This window comes from Bufo bufo, chromosome 4, assembly GCF_905171765.1.
Source record: "Bufo bufo chromosome 4, aBufBuf1.1, whole genome shotgun sequence".
Classification (NCBI taxonomy): Eukaryota; Metazoa; Chordata; class Amphibia; order Anura; family Bufonidae; genus Bufo; species Bufo bufo.
Genome location: NC_053392.1, coordinates 442,872,874 through 442,886,421, shown reverse-complemented (window position 1 = coordinate 442,886,421; position 13,548 = coordinate 442,872,874). Strand labels below are relative to the sequence as shown.

Genomic DNA, 13,548 nt, shown 5'->3' with positions numbered 1-13,548 from the left:
AAGTCTAAGCCAGAGCCTGTTAAGAAGCGGTCTGGGGATGGTGGCGCTGTGGTGCCGACCGAGGCAGAGAAAATGGAAGATCTTTCTGCTGAACCCGTTGATGTGGCTGATGTGGATGCAGAGGCCAAGGGACTCATGGCAGTGTGTAGCCAGGACCTGGTCGTGAAAGATGTCCCACCTACAAGGCTTTCCAAGTAGCCAGCAGCCTGCTGGGGAAGAAATACGAGGAGATGGATGGCCACTATGCGGATCCTGTCTACTACTATGGGCTGGCTCTCCTGAATTCCTCCCGAAAGGAGAACAGTGTCCTGAGTGTGCCTCTGGAGAAAAGGCCAGAAGTCAACGAGTCTGGTGAAGTCCCCGGTGACTCCTTCCTCAATGAGAAAGAGAAGAAGGACTTAAGAGGGCAAGTATATGATGTCGGGTCCAAGAAAACAAAGGCTGAAGAAGTTAAGGCTGAGGTGTTGGAGGATGTGAAGTCCTCAGGTGCTGCAGAGATTGAAGGAGCGGCTACCGTAGTAGGAAAAACCACTAAAGAAGCAGAGGTCTCTGAAACTGCCCCCAAAGCAGGGGAAACCACTGCTGGAAAGAAGGAAGATGTGAACCAGAGACCCGTAAAAAAAGCGAGCGGGGACAAGCATGCTCAGCTGAAGGATCCCTGCAAAGCAAAGGAGGGTCGGGACACGACCATGACTGGGAACAGTTCAGTCAAGAGCTGCAGCAGTCCAAGAAAGGACATGAGGAGCATGTGCAGAAGCCAGAGAATCTAAAAAGAAAGCCTGCCGATTGTATAAAAACATCTGCTGAGAGAAGTTCCAGGGGCCAAATGCCAGACGTGGAGAGAAAAAGAAAAGAGAGAGGTCACGGGTGTGAAAGTGCTTCATCCTCGCTTGGCAAAGAGAGCACTTCGTCATGAGATGGGCAAGAAAATCCCGTAAGTCTTATCTGTTACTTAAAAATTCATGTTGGTGACAAATAAGGGGAAGACTGTAGGCCAGGTCGATGCCTTCTCACGAGCATCTTGGTTTGATGCTAGTGTTCACCCCTCCGGGCTTAAACAAAGAGGAGGGGGGGTCTTTGTGAGGCAGTGACAGGCCTCATGGCTGCTAGGGGATATTGATGGCAGGAGTTTCCATGTCTTCCCCAGCAATCATCAGGTCTGAGGCAGCACCAGGTGCTACAATCAGTCTGGGATAAGAACCCAGCCCAGACTGTCAGTCAGGGGAGAGTGTTTTGTGAAGCAGAGGCCTGCAGAGGCTCTGTGTGTGCTCAGGAGGACAGAGGGGCCACAAGGCTTTGAATAGAGGTTGGGGGACCACGCAACGCCTGCAGTGACAGGGTTGCACGGCCAGAGTCAGGCGGACTTCTGGGCCCTAGTTCCCCAGACATACTGTTTTGCTACAGCCTGGAGGCTGCTAATTGACTGGTTGAGAAAGCCGCATCTGATTCCAAGTGTAAACTGCGTTATGTAGGTGAGTCAGGGATATTATTCTGTTTAGGTAGAGCCCAGATGGGCAAGGTGTTTATTTTGTATAATTGTTTATGTTTACGCAGATGTGCCGCAATAAAGCACAGTGTTTGGACCTTAAACTTGGTGTCCCCCGAAAGCGAGCTAATCCCTCACAATATATATATATATCGCATGTGTTGTTTTTTTTTCTACCTGTGGTTTTTGACGCATTTTTGCAAACAGCGCTTTTTCTTCATACCCTTTTCTTCATGCACTTTTGAAAAGAAACCAGTAAGAAAAAAAAGTGCCACCTAATTAACAAAGATGCCAGGAGAAAAAAAAAGATTGCGTGTCTTGTTTTTGATATTTCCCGCAGACCTTCAGCTAATATCTGGAGCTGGTTTTTTTATCACAAAAATGCACCAAAAACACAAGTGCAGAAAAACCTCAGCAAAAAAAAGCAATGCGTGAAAGGACCCTCACAGTGAAGTAAGTAAATATTTTTGGACGAGAAATAATCTGTTTAAAAAAATTGTGGTTTATAATTTTATAAATTAAATTACTGCTATAAGCAACTGGTTTTATGAAAACAACGTCCATAATAACCAATCAGACTACTAATTAAAGCTGGGGCTGTATGGTCACATGTCGCATGACAAAAAAATATGTGCGACTTGTCAGCAACCTGATGTCGTGTTATTGTTACAGGGCAAAAAAAACATAGCCAAGGCCTAGCAATAGTCAATAGTGTAAAATAGTGAGATTTTTTTGTGACTATCACGTGTAGCCCTGCGACACCACTGCCAATTATCATATCCAATGTCAAGCGACCAAGGATCACTTTACAGTAGTGCAGCCCTAGAAATAAATGGGGTCACAACATGACTCGTAGACTGCCACAGTCGTGACCTCTGACCCCAACTCTGCTCCTTTTTTTTTTTTTTTTATGACTATCTCTAGAGTCGCTCTGCTACCCCATTCATTTCTGGGGCTGCAGTGTTACACAGTGATCCTTGCCATTTAGCCCTAGCCTTAATGTCCGTACCTGTTCTGAAAAAAATAAAAGCTGTAACACTGACATTTTTTATTAGGACTGTTTTCACATAGCACTGTACATATTTTGGCTACCATATGGTGCCACATTACTTGATTATGAAATATTCTCACAGATATGTGACTGTGACAAGGGGACATCCTCTGCATTTGGAGGAAAGAAGGTTTGTACACAAACATAGAAGAGGATTCTTTACGGTAAGAGCAGTGAGACTATGGAACTCTCTGCCTGAGGAGGTGGTGATGGTGAGTACAATAAAAGAGTTCAAGAGGGGCCTGGATGTATTTCTGGAGTGTAATAATATTACAGGCTATAGCTACTAGAGAGGGGTCGTTGATCCAGGGAGTTATTCTGATTGCCTGATTGGAGTCGGGAAGGAATTTTGTTTCCCCTAAAGTGGGGGAATTTGGCTTCTACCTCACAGGGTTTTTGCCTTCCTCTGGATCAACTTGCAGGATAACAGGCTGAACTCGGTGGACAGATGTCTTTTTTCAGCCTTAGGGCTCATGAACACGACCGTTGTTGTTTTGCGGTCTGTTTTCACGGATCCGTTGTTCCATACCTGAGTTTTTTTTCCCTCTGATTTAAGTCCTCTTCCGTTCCGTTATTCCACAAATCATATCCGTATGGTTTCCGTATTTGATCCGTTTTTTGCGGATCGGAAACGGAAACAGTAACTTATTAATCACCAAACACATGAGCAATATGGGCTGGGCATAGCATTTCTACAGTATGGATCTGCAAAATACAGATGAAATACGGATGACATACGGATGTGTTCCGTGTGCGTTCTGTATTTTTTGCGGACCCATTGACTTGAATGGGGCCTCGGACAGTGATTTGCAGACAATAATAGAACATGCACTACTTTTTTGTGGAACGAAAATACGGAAACGGAATGCACACGGAGTACCTTCCGTTGTTTTTGCTGACCCATTGAAGTGAATGGTTCCGCATACGGTCCACAAAAAACCCAGAATGGAAGCGGAGAGAAAGTACGCTTGTGTGCATGAGCCCTTATAAACTATGTTACTGTGTTACAAGCCCACACATTGCTAGCATTTTTCTATATCTGTATTGCTGTAAATGAGAACCTACATGTGATCAACACAATCATAACTATTACAACCTACTTGACAAAAACTAGATGTTTTTAACTATGTATTGATATGTGAAATAGAATAATGTGCAATAATCTCTACATGGAACACACAAATAATTGTTATTCAGATCCGTGCACATCTTGTCCACTAGGGTGCACTCACACTGCAGATTTTGTTGCAGAATTTTCCACAGCAGAAAATCGGTTTCATTCACTTGGATGGGGTTAAAAGCAGATGCATTTCTGTAAGCCCCATTTAGGTGAATGATACTGATTTTCAGTCACTGAAATTTTTGCAACAAAATCTGCAGCGTCTGAGTGCACCCTTAAAATTATATTTAATAAAGGTAAACAAATTTTTCAACTCACTATTTTTTCTTGCTATCAGTGGCAGGATTCACAATGAACTCAGAAAGATTGATGAAACCTTCAGCTTTTTCAGCCTGTAATGTATAATTTTAGATGTTATATTAGCTGATATTTCCATAAATTAAATTTTTACCATTTGCATAATATGAATTTATTTATTTTTGCACTATTTAATTATCAATATATGATTCTAAAATAATGTGCAAAAATAGCAAAATTATTCAGTCTTTATCATTTTTATAAAACTGTAATATATTCTGTGGATTGCATAATTTTCTGTAAGAAAAAAAAGATTTGGCTTAAAGTATAAATGAAGGGCAGTACTAGCATGGGCTAAGGTAAAATAGAGATTATAAGAGTGGGCTAACAAAGAGATAATAAACAATGTAGACAATGACAGGAAAATAGCATGAAGGTCCTTACACACATTAATCTGACTGTGACATTTATTTTTTACTAGTAAACTAGTTTGCATGGGTTTCCTCACACACATAAGACATATTTACTAAAATGCTACATTTAGGGGGAAATTTATCTTCCCCTACACCTCGTTCTTGATAAATCGAGGCCTATACATCTTTAAGTACAGCTTTGTTCACATTTGTCTTAAAGGGATTATCCAACCCTTTATAAGAGGGTTGACCAGTCAGATAGTGATGGCCTATCCTGAATATTGGACATCACTAGTAATGATTTGGACAACTGCTTAGGCTACTTTCACACTCGCATTTTGGCTTTCTGTTTGTGAGATCCGTTTCAGGGCTCTCCCAAGTGGTCCAAAACGAATCAGTTTTGCCCTAATGCATTCTGAATGGAAAATGATCAGTTTGCCTCCGTTCCGTCTCCATTCCGCTTTGGAGGCGGACACCAAAACGCTGCCTGCAGAATTTTGGTGTCCGTCTGATGAAACTGAGCCAAACGGATCTGTTCTGACACATAATGTAAGTCAATGAGGACGGATCCGTTTTCTATGACACAATCTGGCACAATAGAAAACGGATCTGTCCTCCATTGACTTTCAATGGTGTTCAAGACAGATCCGTCTTAGCTATGTTAACCCCTTCACGACTGCAATACGTTTATAAACGTGATATTTGCCCATGCCCCGTGCAGCTATCACGTCTATAAACGTCAAACCAGCTCTTTAATCCAAGCCCTGCAAAGCGCTTGGATTAAAGCTTCTGCCCCTGTACTGCTGCTGTCACGGACAGCATACAGTCCAGTAATGCCGGCAAGGGACCAATCAGAGTGGCCCCTTGCCGACAATCGATCCGATTGGTTAATCTGTGCAGACTAACCAATCGGATCGTGGCAGTGAAAAAAATGCCGGTTTCAGGCTCTGATCTGCGCTCTTCAGATCAGAGCCTGAAATCAGGTAGTGTCTCTGTGGCCCCCGATCTGTGCCCCCTTCCTGTGCCCCCCAATCTGTGTGCCTCCAACACCCCCCTGTCCGCACCTGCCCCTGATGCAGTAGTTCCCCCGCCCGATCCATATTCATGTCTGCCCCTGATGCGGTCCGCCTCATGCATTCTCCCCGCCCCTCCTGCCCCAGCCTCCCTCACCCTCAATGTTAGCGGCCGTACCCCCCCCCCTTCCAGCGCTGCCCCCGTTCCCCTGCTGTGTGTGATGGCGACGGCTCCATTCCTGCAGCGAGTGTCAGCTCTATGCTGACACTCTGCTGTAACCCATCCATGGGGTTACATCCACGGGGTTAATAGAGGGAGGGAGCTCCCTCTCTCAACCATCGGGGCTGCAGCGCTGTGATGGCAGCGCCCGATGGTTGCCATAGCAACCGGATGCTTTGCAAAGGCGTCTGGTTGCCATGACAAAGGCGTCCGGTGCTGCCACCTACAGGGCATCTAATAGTATTATACTTTGCAATGCAAGAGCATTGCAAAGTATAGTACAGCCATCAGCCCCACTGGATCTTCATGATCCAAGAGGGACTTGTTAAAAAAAGAAAGTGAAAATAATAAAAATGAAAAAGAAATAAATAAATAAAAATGTAAATTAAAAAAAGAAATTGCCTTTTCCTATAAGAAAATAAAATAAAATAGACATATTAGGTGTCACCGCGTCCGTAACGACCGTCTCTATAAATATATTACATGATAGACCCCGTCCGATAAACACCATTAAAAAAAAAAAAAAAACAGTGCCAAAAAAGCTATGGCTCTCAGACTATGGAGACACTAAAACATCATTTTTTTGGTTTCAGAAATGCTATTATTGTGTAAAACTTAAATAAATAAGAAAAAGTATACATATTAGGTATTGCCACATCCGTAACAATCTTCTCTATAAAACTATCACATGACCTAACTCCTCAGATGAACGCTGTAAAAATAAATAAATGAAAACTGTTCCAAAACAGCCAATCTTTTGGTCACCTTGCCCCATAAAGTGTAATAATGAATGATCAAAAAATCCTATGTACCCAAAAATGGTACCAATTAAAACCTCAACACATTCTGCAAAAAACGAGCACCTGCACAAGACGATCGCCAGAAAAATAAAAAACATATGGAGTTCAGAAAACCAATCCAGCAAAATCTGCCTTCCAAAAACCGTATGGCATTCCTTTCCTTCTGCGCCCTGCCGTGTGCCCGTACAGCAGTTTTCGACCACATGTGGGGTGTTTATGTAAACCGCAGAATCAGGGTAATAAATATTGAGTTTTGTTTGGCTGTTAACCCTCAATGTGTTAAAGAAAAAAATTTCATAAAATGGAAAATCTGCCAAAAAAGTGAAATTTAGAAATGTAATCTCCATTTTCCTTTAATTCTTGTGGATCACCTTAACAAAGTTTGTAAACTCAGTTTTGAGTAACTTGAGGGGTGTAGTTTCTACAATGGGGTCATTTATGGGGGTATCCACTATGTAGGCCCCACAAAGTGACTTCAGACCTGAACTGGTCCTTAAAAAGTGGGTTTTGGAAATTTTCTTAAAAATTTTAAGAATTGCTTCTAAACTTCTAAGCCTTCTAACGTCCTAAAAAAATAAAATTACATTTCCAAAATGATGCCAACATAAAGTAGACATATGGGGAATGTAATAAATATTTTATTAGGTATCACTTTCTGTTTTAGAAGCAGAGAAATAGAAATTTGGAAAATTGTGAATTTTTTTAAATTTTGGGTACATTTTGGATTTTTTCATAAATAAAGGTGAAATATATTGACTCAAATATATGACTATCATGAAGTACAATGTGTCACGAGAAAAAAAACTCAGAATGGTTTGGATAAGTAAAAGTGTTCCAAAGTTATTACCACATAAAGTGACTCATGTCAGATTTGTAAATTTTGACCTGGACACTAGGGCATCAATGACCCTTGGTCATGAAAGGGTTAAAGATAATACAAACGGATCCATTCTGAACGAATGCAGACGGTTTTATTATTTGAACGGATCCGTCTATGCAGATCCATGTCGGATTCACACCAAACGCGAGTGTGAAAGTAGCCTTAAAGGGCTTTCTTTGGGTTTTCCACCTGACTTTTCATAATTTTTTATGGTAAAATCTGCTCGTCCTGGGTAACTGTCAAAACCCAGGAGTGGATTCAAAAGGAGTGGGAAATCTAAATGAAGGACTTATACTTCTTCTTTCTACTTTCTATTGAGGCAGTCTTCAGCAGTAATCAGAGACATTGCTCAACTGAGGGCTTCTAACTTGTCATTTTAGCAATCGGCAGGGGCCTTGGCACTTGGCCCTCCACCTTTCATAGGTCACTGACAAAAGTTTTTATAAAGTGCATTTGCTCAATAACCCTTTCCATCTGAACTATTTTCATTTTTTTTTTGCTTTCATTTCTTACTCCTAAAGCTTCTAACTTCTAAAGCCACATAACTGTTCACATAACTTTATGATGGTTTTTTGTGGGACATGTTTTACTTTCTAAAACATAACCTACAGTGGTATGCTGTGTCCCAGTTTTCCTGATGGCAATTGACTGGCTCCTATTCCCGGGAAATGACCCATCAGATGCAGTGGGGTTAAATGTCCATAATTAGAGTTGTGTAACACAGCAGTCACCCACCGGCTATTGTACCCGATTAGCTCCCGTTACAGATGATCCAGCAGCCTGATCATTCATAAATGCCGACTGTCTGCCATATTTGTCCGGCTGAAACCCGGCATAGATGCTGACAGTCAGACAGACAAAAACTGTTGCATGCAGCAATATTTGTCCAGCTAAAACCTTTGCATTTATGCTGGAAAGCAGCTAGATCACCACCGGATCCCGTTATAGTCAATAGGGATCTGGCTGTGAACTGTTGAATCTGGCAAGGCCAGATCCGATGAGCTCCGGAAGGCTATTCTCTGCAGGAACAGCCTGCCGGAAACATTCACCGGAGATGTGATGTAGCCTAATAGATTTGATCTGACTGCAGTATTGTCCTTTTGGTGACTAGACAAGGCCTGCAGGCAATGAATTTGAAGATCAAAAAGAAAGCTAGGTCATACTCTTACAAAGTTAGATAACGGGTCAAAGGAAAATAAAATTAGGAGGGGGTTGGAATATTTTTTCTTTAATTTTAACTGCATATATTTTGTGTGCTTTACTTTAACACAATCCTGTTCAATAATGAAAGAAAACACAAAAAAGGAATAGAAACAGACTTCATATTCATTTTAAAATCTGACATATTTCCAACAATTCCATAAACATTCAGCAACGCTAAAAGAAAATCTGATATGTACAATGACAATAGCCCGCAATGCAGGACTGTAATGTTGCGTTAAACTTTATGTAATACTTTATGTCAGTTACTTAGCAACAAAATGTCATGGGTACTTGCAGCATTTTGCATCACATTAACATTTTTCTTTCTTACACTTTTGTGATCAATGGTCTATGATTCTATAATTATCACTTTTTCCATACAGTTTTAAGATTAATGCTGTTTTATGACCTACACACATTGATCACACAGACGTCACTGAAAGATGTTGCTGATGGATATAAATATGTCTATCTATAAAGCTTCACTTTTTATAATGTAAATCTTTCAGAATAGTATTAGGTAGTGTAGTAACCTAGAGGGGAGAATCCGGTTGTTCTTAGGGAATCTAGTATGGCTCGAACTTTACCCAGGTGACTCTCCCAATCTGGGCTAAAGATGACGATATCGTCCAGGTATGCAGCTGCATACTTTTTGTGAGGGCCTAAGATCCTGTCCATAGCCCTTTGAAACATAGCTGGGACACCTTGTAAACCGAATGGCATCCTTACATACTGGTAACACCCTTCAGGTGTGGAAAAGGCAGTCTTTTCTTTAGCATCCTTTGATAGAGGGATCTGCCAATACCCTTTTGTTAGGTCTAACGTAGTAATATACCGCGCTGGACCTAACCTCTCAATGAGTTCGTCTACTCTTGGCATAGGGTAGGCATCGAACTCCGAAGCCTCATTGAGTTTTCTGTAATCATTACAGAACCGCCATTCCCCAGATGGTTTTGGTACCAAAACTATTGGACTGGACCACCCACTTCGGGACTCCTCAATCACTCCTAGCTCTAACATCCTTTTGATCTCTTGTGATATTACTTCCTTACGAGCCTCAGGGATTCTATAGGGTTTTATGTTTACCCGAACATGTGGTTTTGTTCGAATCTCGTGCTCAATACAATTAGTGAGACCTGGCAAATCTGAGAACAAATCCCTATTCTGTTGTAGCAGTTCCTTGCATTGCTGTTTTTGGGATTTGGAGAGGGTCTCCGCAATTGTGACATCCTGACTGTTAGTTTTAGCCTCTACCACCAAACAAGTCATTTCCAGGGAGTTTCGATCTTTCCACGGTTTTAACAAGTTCACATGATACAACTGGATAGGTTTTCTTTTCCCAGGCTGGTGAACTTTGTAGTTAACTTCCCCAACTTTCTCAACCACCTCATAAGGCCCCTGCCACTTAGCTAGGAATTTGCTTTCAACTGTGGGTACCAAAACTAGCACTCGGTCCCCTGGACTGAACTGCCTAACCTTGGCTGCCCTGTTATACACTCGAGCTTGGTTATCTTGAGCCCTCAGAATATGTTCTTTTACTATGGGCATGACCTTAGATATCCTCTCTTGCATTTGTGCAATGTGTTCCACTACACTCTTATATGGGGTAGTCTCATTTTCCCAGGTTTCCTTTGCCACATCTAGTAACCCCCGAGGGTGCCGAGCATATAATAATTCAAAAGGTGAAAACCCAGTGGAGGTTTGAGGAACCTCTCTAATAGAGGTATGGTAGCAGACAGTCCCAATCACGACCATCCTTCTCTACCACCTTTTTTAACATATTCTTAAAGGGACTCTGTCACCACTTTCTAACCCCCCCTTTTAAAAGTATTGTTCTCTCCATGGCGCCCTTGTGATTACAAAGGTGTTGTTATAACATAAATTCGCCGTCTCGTTTTGATAAAAATACCTTTTATCTAACCTGTCAATCTTGTGGATAAGGTGCCCAGGGCGTTTCTGAAGGTCTGAAGCTGCCGCCCGCCGCCGCCGTTGGTGCCCAGCTCCTCCCCTGATCCTTTCAGCGCCGCCTGAATGTAAAGAAATCCGCCTCCGGCTCTCGCTCAGTGCCCTCCATACAGCGCTTGGCAGGCTCTGAGTGGCTGGCTGCAGTGCTCGTCTTATGAGGAGGTTGAGCGAAGTGCGCGCATGCGCACTTCGCTCAATGAGGCTGATTCTAAATGTCCGCACGGGCGCATCAGGCACAGGCCTGTGCGCACGCGCGGGATCTTTGAAAAGGAGGAGGGGGCACTGAGCGAGAGCCGGAGGCGGATTTCTTTACATTCAGGCGGCGCTGAAAGGATCAGGGGAGGAGCTGGGCACCAACGGCGGCGGCGGCGGGCGGCAGCTTCAGACCTTCAGAAACGCCCTGGGCACCTTATCCACAAGATTGACAGGTTAGATAAAAGGTATTTTTATCAAAACGAGACGGCGAATTTATGTTATAACAACACCTTTGTAATCACAAGGGCGCCATGGAGAGAACAATACTTTTAAAAGGGGGGGTTAGAAAGTGGTGACAGAGTCCCTTTAAGTGTTTTATTGAAACGTTCTACCAGACCGTCTGTCTGCGGATGATCTACTGATGTTCGCAGTTGTTTAATTTTTAACATCCGACATAACTCTTTCATGACTTTAGACATGAACGGTGTTCCCTGATCAGTTAATATCTCTTTTGGTATACCAGTTCTGGCAAACATCTGGAACAACTCTCTCGCTATGTTTTTTGATAACGTATTTCTTAAAGGGACTGCTTCCGGGTATCTGGTGGCATAGTCTACTACCACCAAAATATACTGATGACCTCTAGCTGACTTTACTAGGGGTCCTACGAGGTCCATTGCAATCCATTCAAATGGAACTTCAATGACTGGCAGAGGGACCAAAGGACTTTTGAAATGAGGGACAGGGGCTGATACCTGGCAGGTGGGAGAAGACTGGCAATAGTCAGCTATTTCCTTATAACACCCCGGCCAATAAAATCGCTGCAGAATGCGTTCTTGGGTTTTAGCTGCCCCCAAGTGCCCCCCTAAAACATGCGAGTGGGCCATCCTTAATACTATTTGTCGATAAGGACTGGGTACCAGCAGTTGTTCCACTACTTCATCCCCCCTTTTGGTCACTTTATACACCATATCATTGTTTATGGCGAAGTGGGGAAATTGATTATCAGCCCCTGGACTTTGGGCAACCCCATTCAGAACTGATACATTCTCCCGGGCACCTTTCAAGGTAAGATCCCTGAGCTGTGCCTCTCCAAAATTGTCCCGAGACACCTTAAGATCCAGGACATCGGTCTCAGGGGTTAATTCCTCGTCATCCTCACCTAACATCACCGCTAATGGATACCCTGATATAGCCCCAGGACACTCCAATACCTCTCCCACCACATCACAACTAGAATGCTCAGTACTTGACAGTTTCATCGGGACCTTAGCATTAGCCCACAGGTCCCAGAACAGTGGGAAGTCTCTTCCCAGTATCATCGGGTGCAGTAAGTCCTTCACAAATCCCACCTCATGCAGTACAGTACCACACATAGTGTTTATGGACACCTGAGCGACAGGATAATCCCTTGTGTCTCCATGGATGCACAACACTCCCACATGCTTTTCAGGATTTAATACGTGAGGCACCATGGACGTCATCAAAGTGACCAAACTGCCGGAGTCCAAGAGGGCAGTCACTATAACACTGTTCACAGTCACTTGGCACATCTGGGGTCCTTCCTGGGCTTGGGTCACTGCACTGCACACAGGATGTGCAAAAAGAGAATATGGTTGGCCGACACCGCACTCCATGGGCTCGGTAGACAAAGGGCAGTGCGCTGCTATATGTCCAGGAGCCTGACATCTCCAACAGATAATGGGGCCGGTCTGGACTCGGGTTCCAGTCTCCAACTTTTTCTTAACCGGGGTTTTCCAGTTGGGTCCGGGTTGTAGTCCTTTCTTGGGGAACCCAGTCCCGTTCTTAGAGCTGCGATATGGCCGTCTTAACCCCCCTTTATTTTCCAGGAAGTCCTCCACGCTGATATACCTTTCTACGAGGCCCACCAATTTGTCCGCAGTCTGGGGGTTTCCCTGGGCAACCCAACATTGTATGGGTTTTGGCAGCGTATGGAGGAACCGGTCTATCATCACTTTTTCCACCATTTGAGCTGGGGAGGATGATTTTGGCTGTAACCATTTTTGTACCAGGTGGAACAGATCGAACATTTGGGAGCTGGGAGGCTTATCTTGGCAAAACTCCCAGCTGTGAACACGCTGCGCTCGGACTGCATCAGTCCCCCCCTGCCGAGCAAGAATTTCCGCTTTTAGCTTGCCGTATTCTTTAGCGTCTTGCAAGGTTAAATCATAATAGGCTTTCTGAGGTTCTCCTGTTAAATAGGGCGCCAACACTTCTGCCCACTGCTCGGGTGGGAGACTCTCCCTTTTTTGCCACCCTTTCAAATACGGACAGGTACGCTTCAACGTCGTCCTCAGGTGTCATTTTTTGCAAAGTTTCCCTCACATTTTTTCGGGCTTTAACACTGCCATTTTGACGGGGAAGGCTCACCTCCTCCTGAGATTTGACGGCCTCAGTCAATACAGACATCTGTCGTATCAGTAGCTGATTTGTCTCTTGCTGGGCTTGCATAGCCTCCATGTGGGCTTTCTGCTGTTGAGCAGTAGCCTGTTGCTGCAGCAAGTTAGCCCGCACCAATTGCTTTACTAAATCCTCCATGGTTGGATTTTCAGACTGTAATTTCGCTGCAGTTTTTACCCAGGACATTTACCTCCTACAACTGCCGGTGGCTGCGAATTCTAGGAGCGTTGTGCCCGCATCCTCCACCAATTGTGGGGGTTTTAACTCCGTCACTGTGCACACATACACGCGTGTCAGTTCAGTCTTCACCACAGGCAGTGTTTATTTCAGCAAACAAAGGTAAACATGTCCAAACTATAGCTTTAAGCTTTCTTCAGCCCACAAATATTGCATAACATAAAGTCCCACATTCTGTGTTCAGTCCAAGTCAGGTAACAACAATATGGTCTCACCACTCTCTGGGGTCTTTCAGAAACCAAGTCCT

General features: G+C 43.6%; 1 protein-coding gene across 1 annotated transcript in view; it reads right to left on the bottom strand.

The window, feature by feature from the left end:
• IPCEF1 (interaction protein for cytohesin exchange factors 1) overlaps positions 1-13,548 on the bottom strand; it is a 382,557-nt gene that overhangs the window by 74,749 nt on the left and 294,260 nt on the right. The window contains exon 5 of the mRNA XM_040430126.1: positions 3,976-4,049. Within this exon, the coding sequence (XP_040286060.1) occupies positions 3,976-4,049 (74 nt within the window). The remainder of the gene's footprint in view (positions 1-3,975; positions 4,050-13,548) is intronic.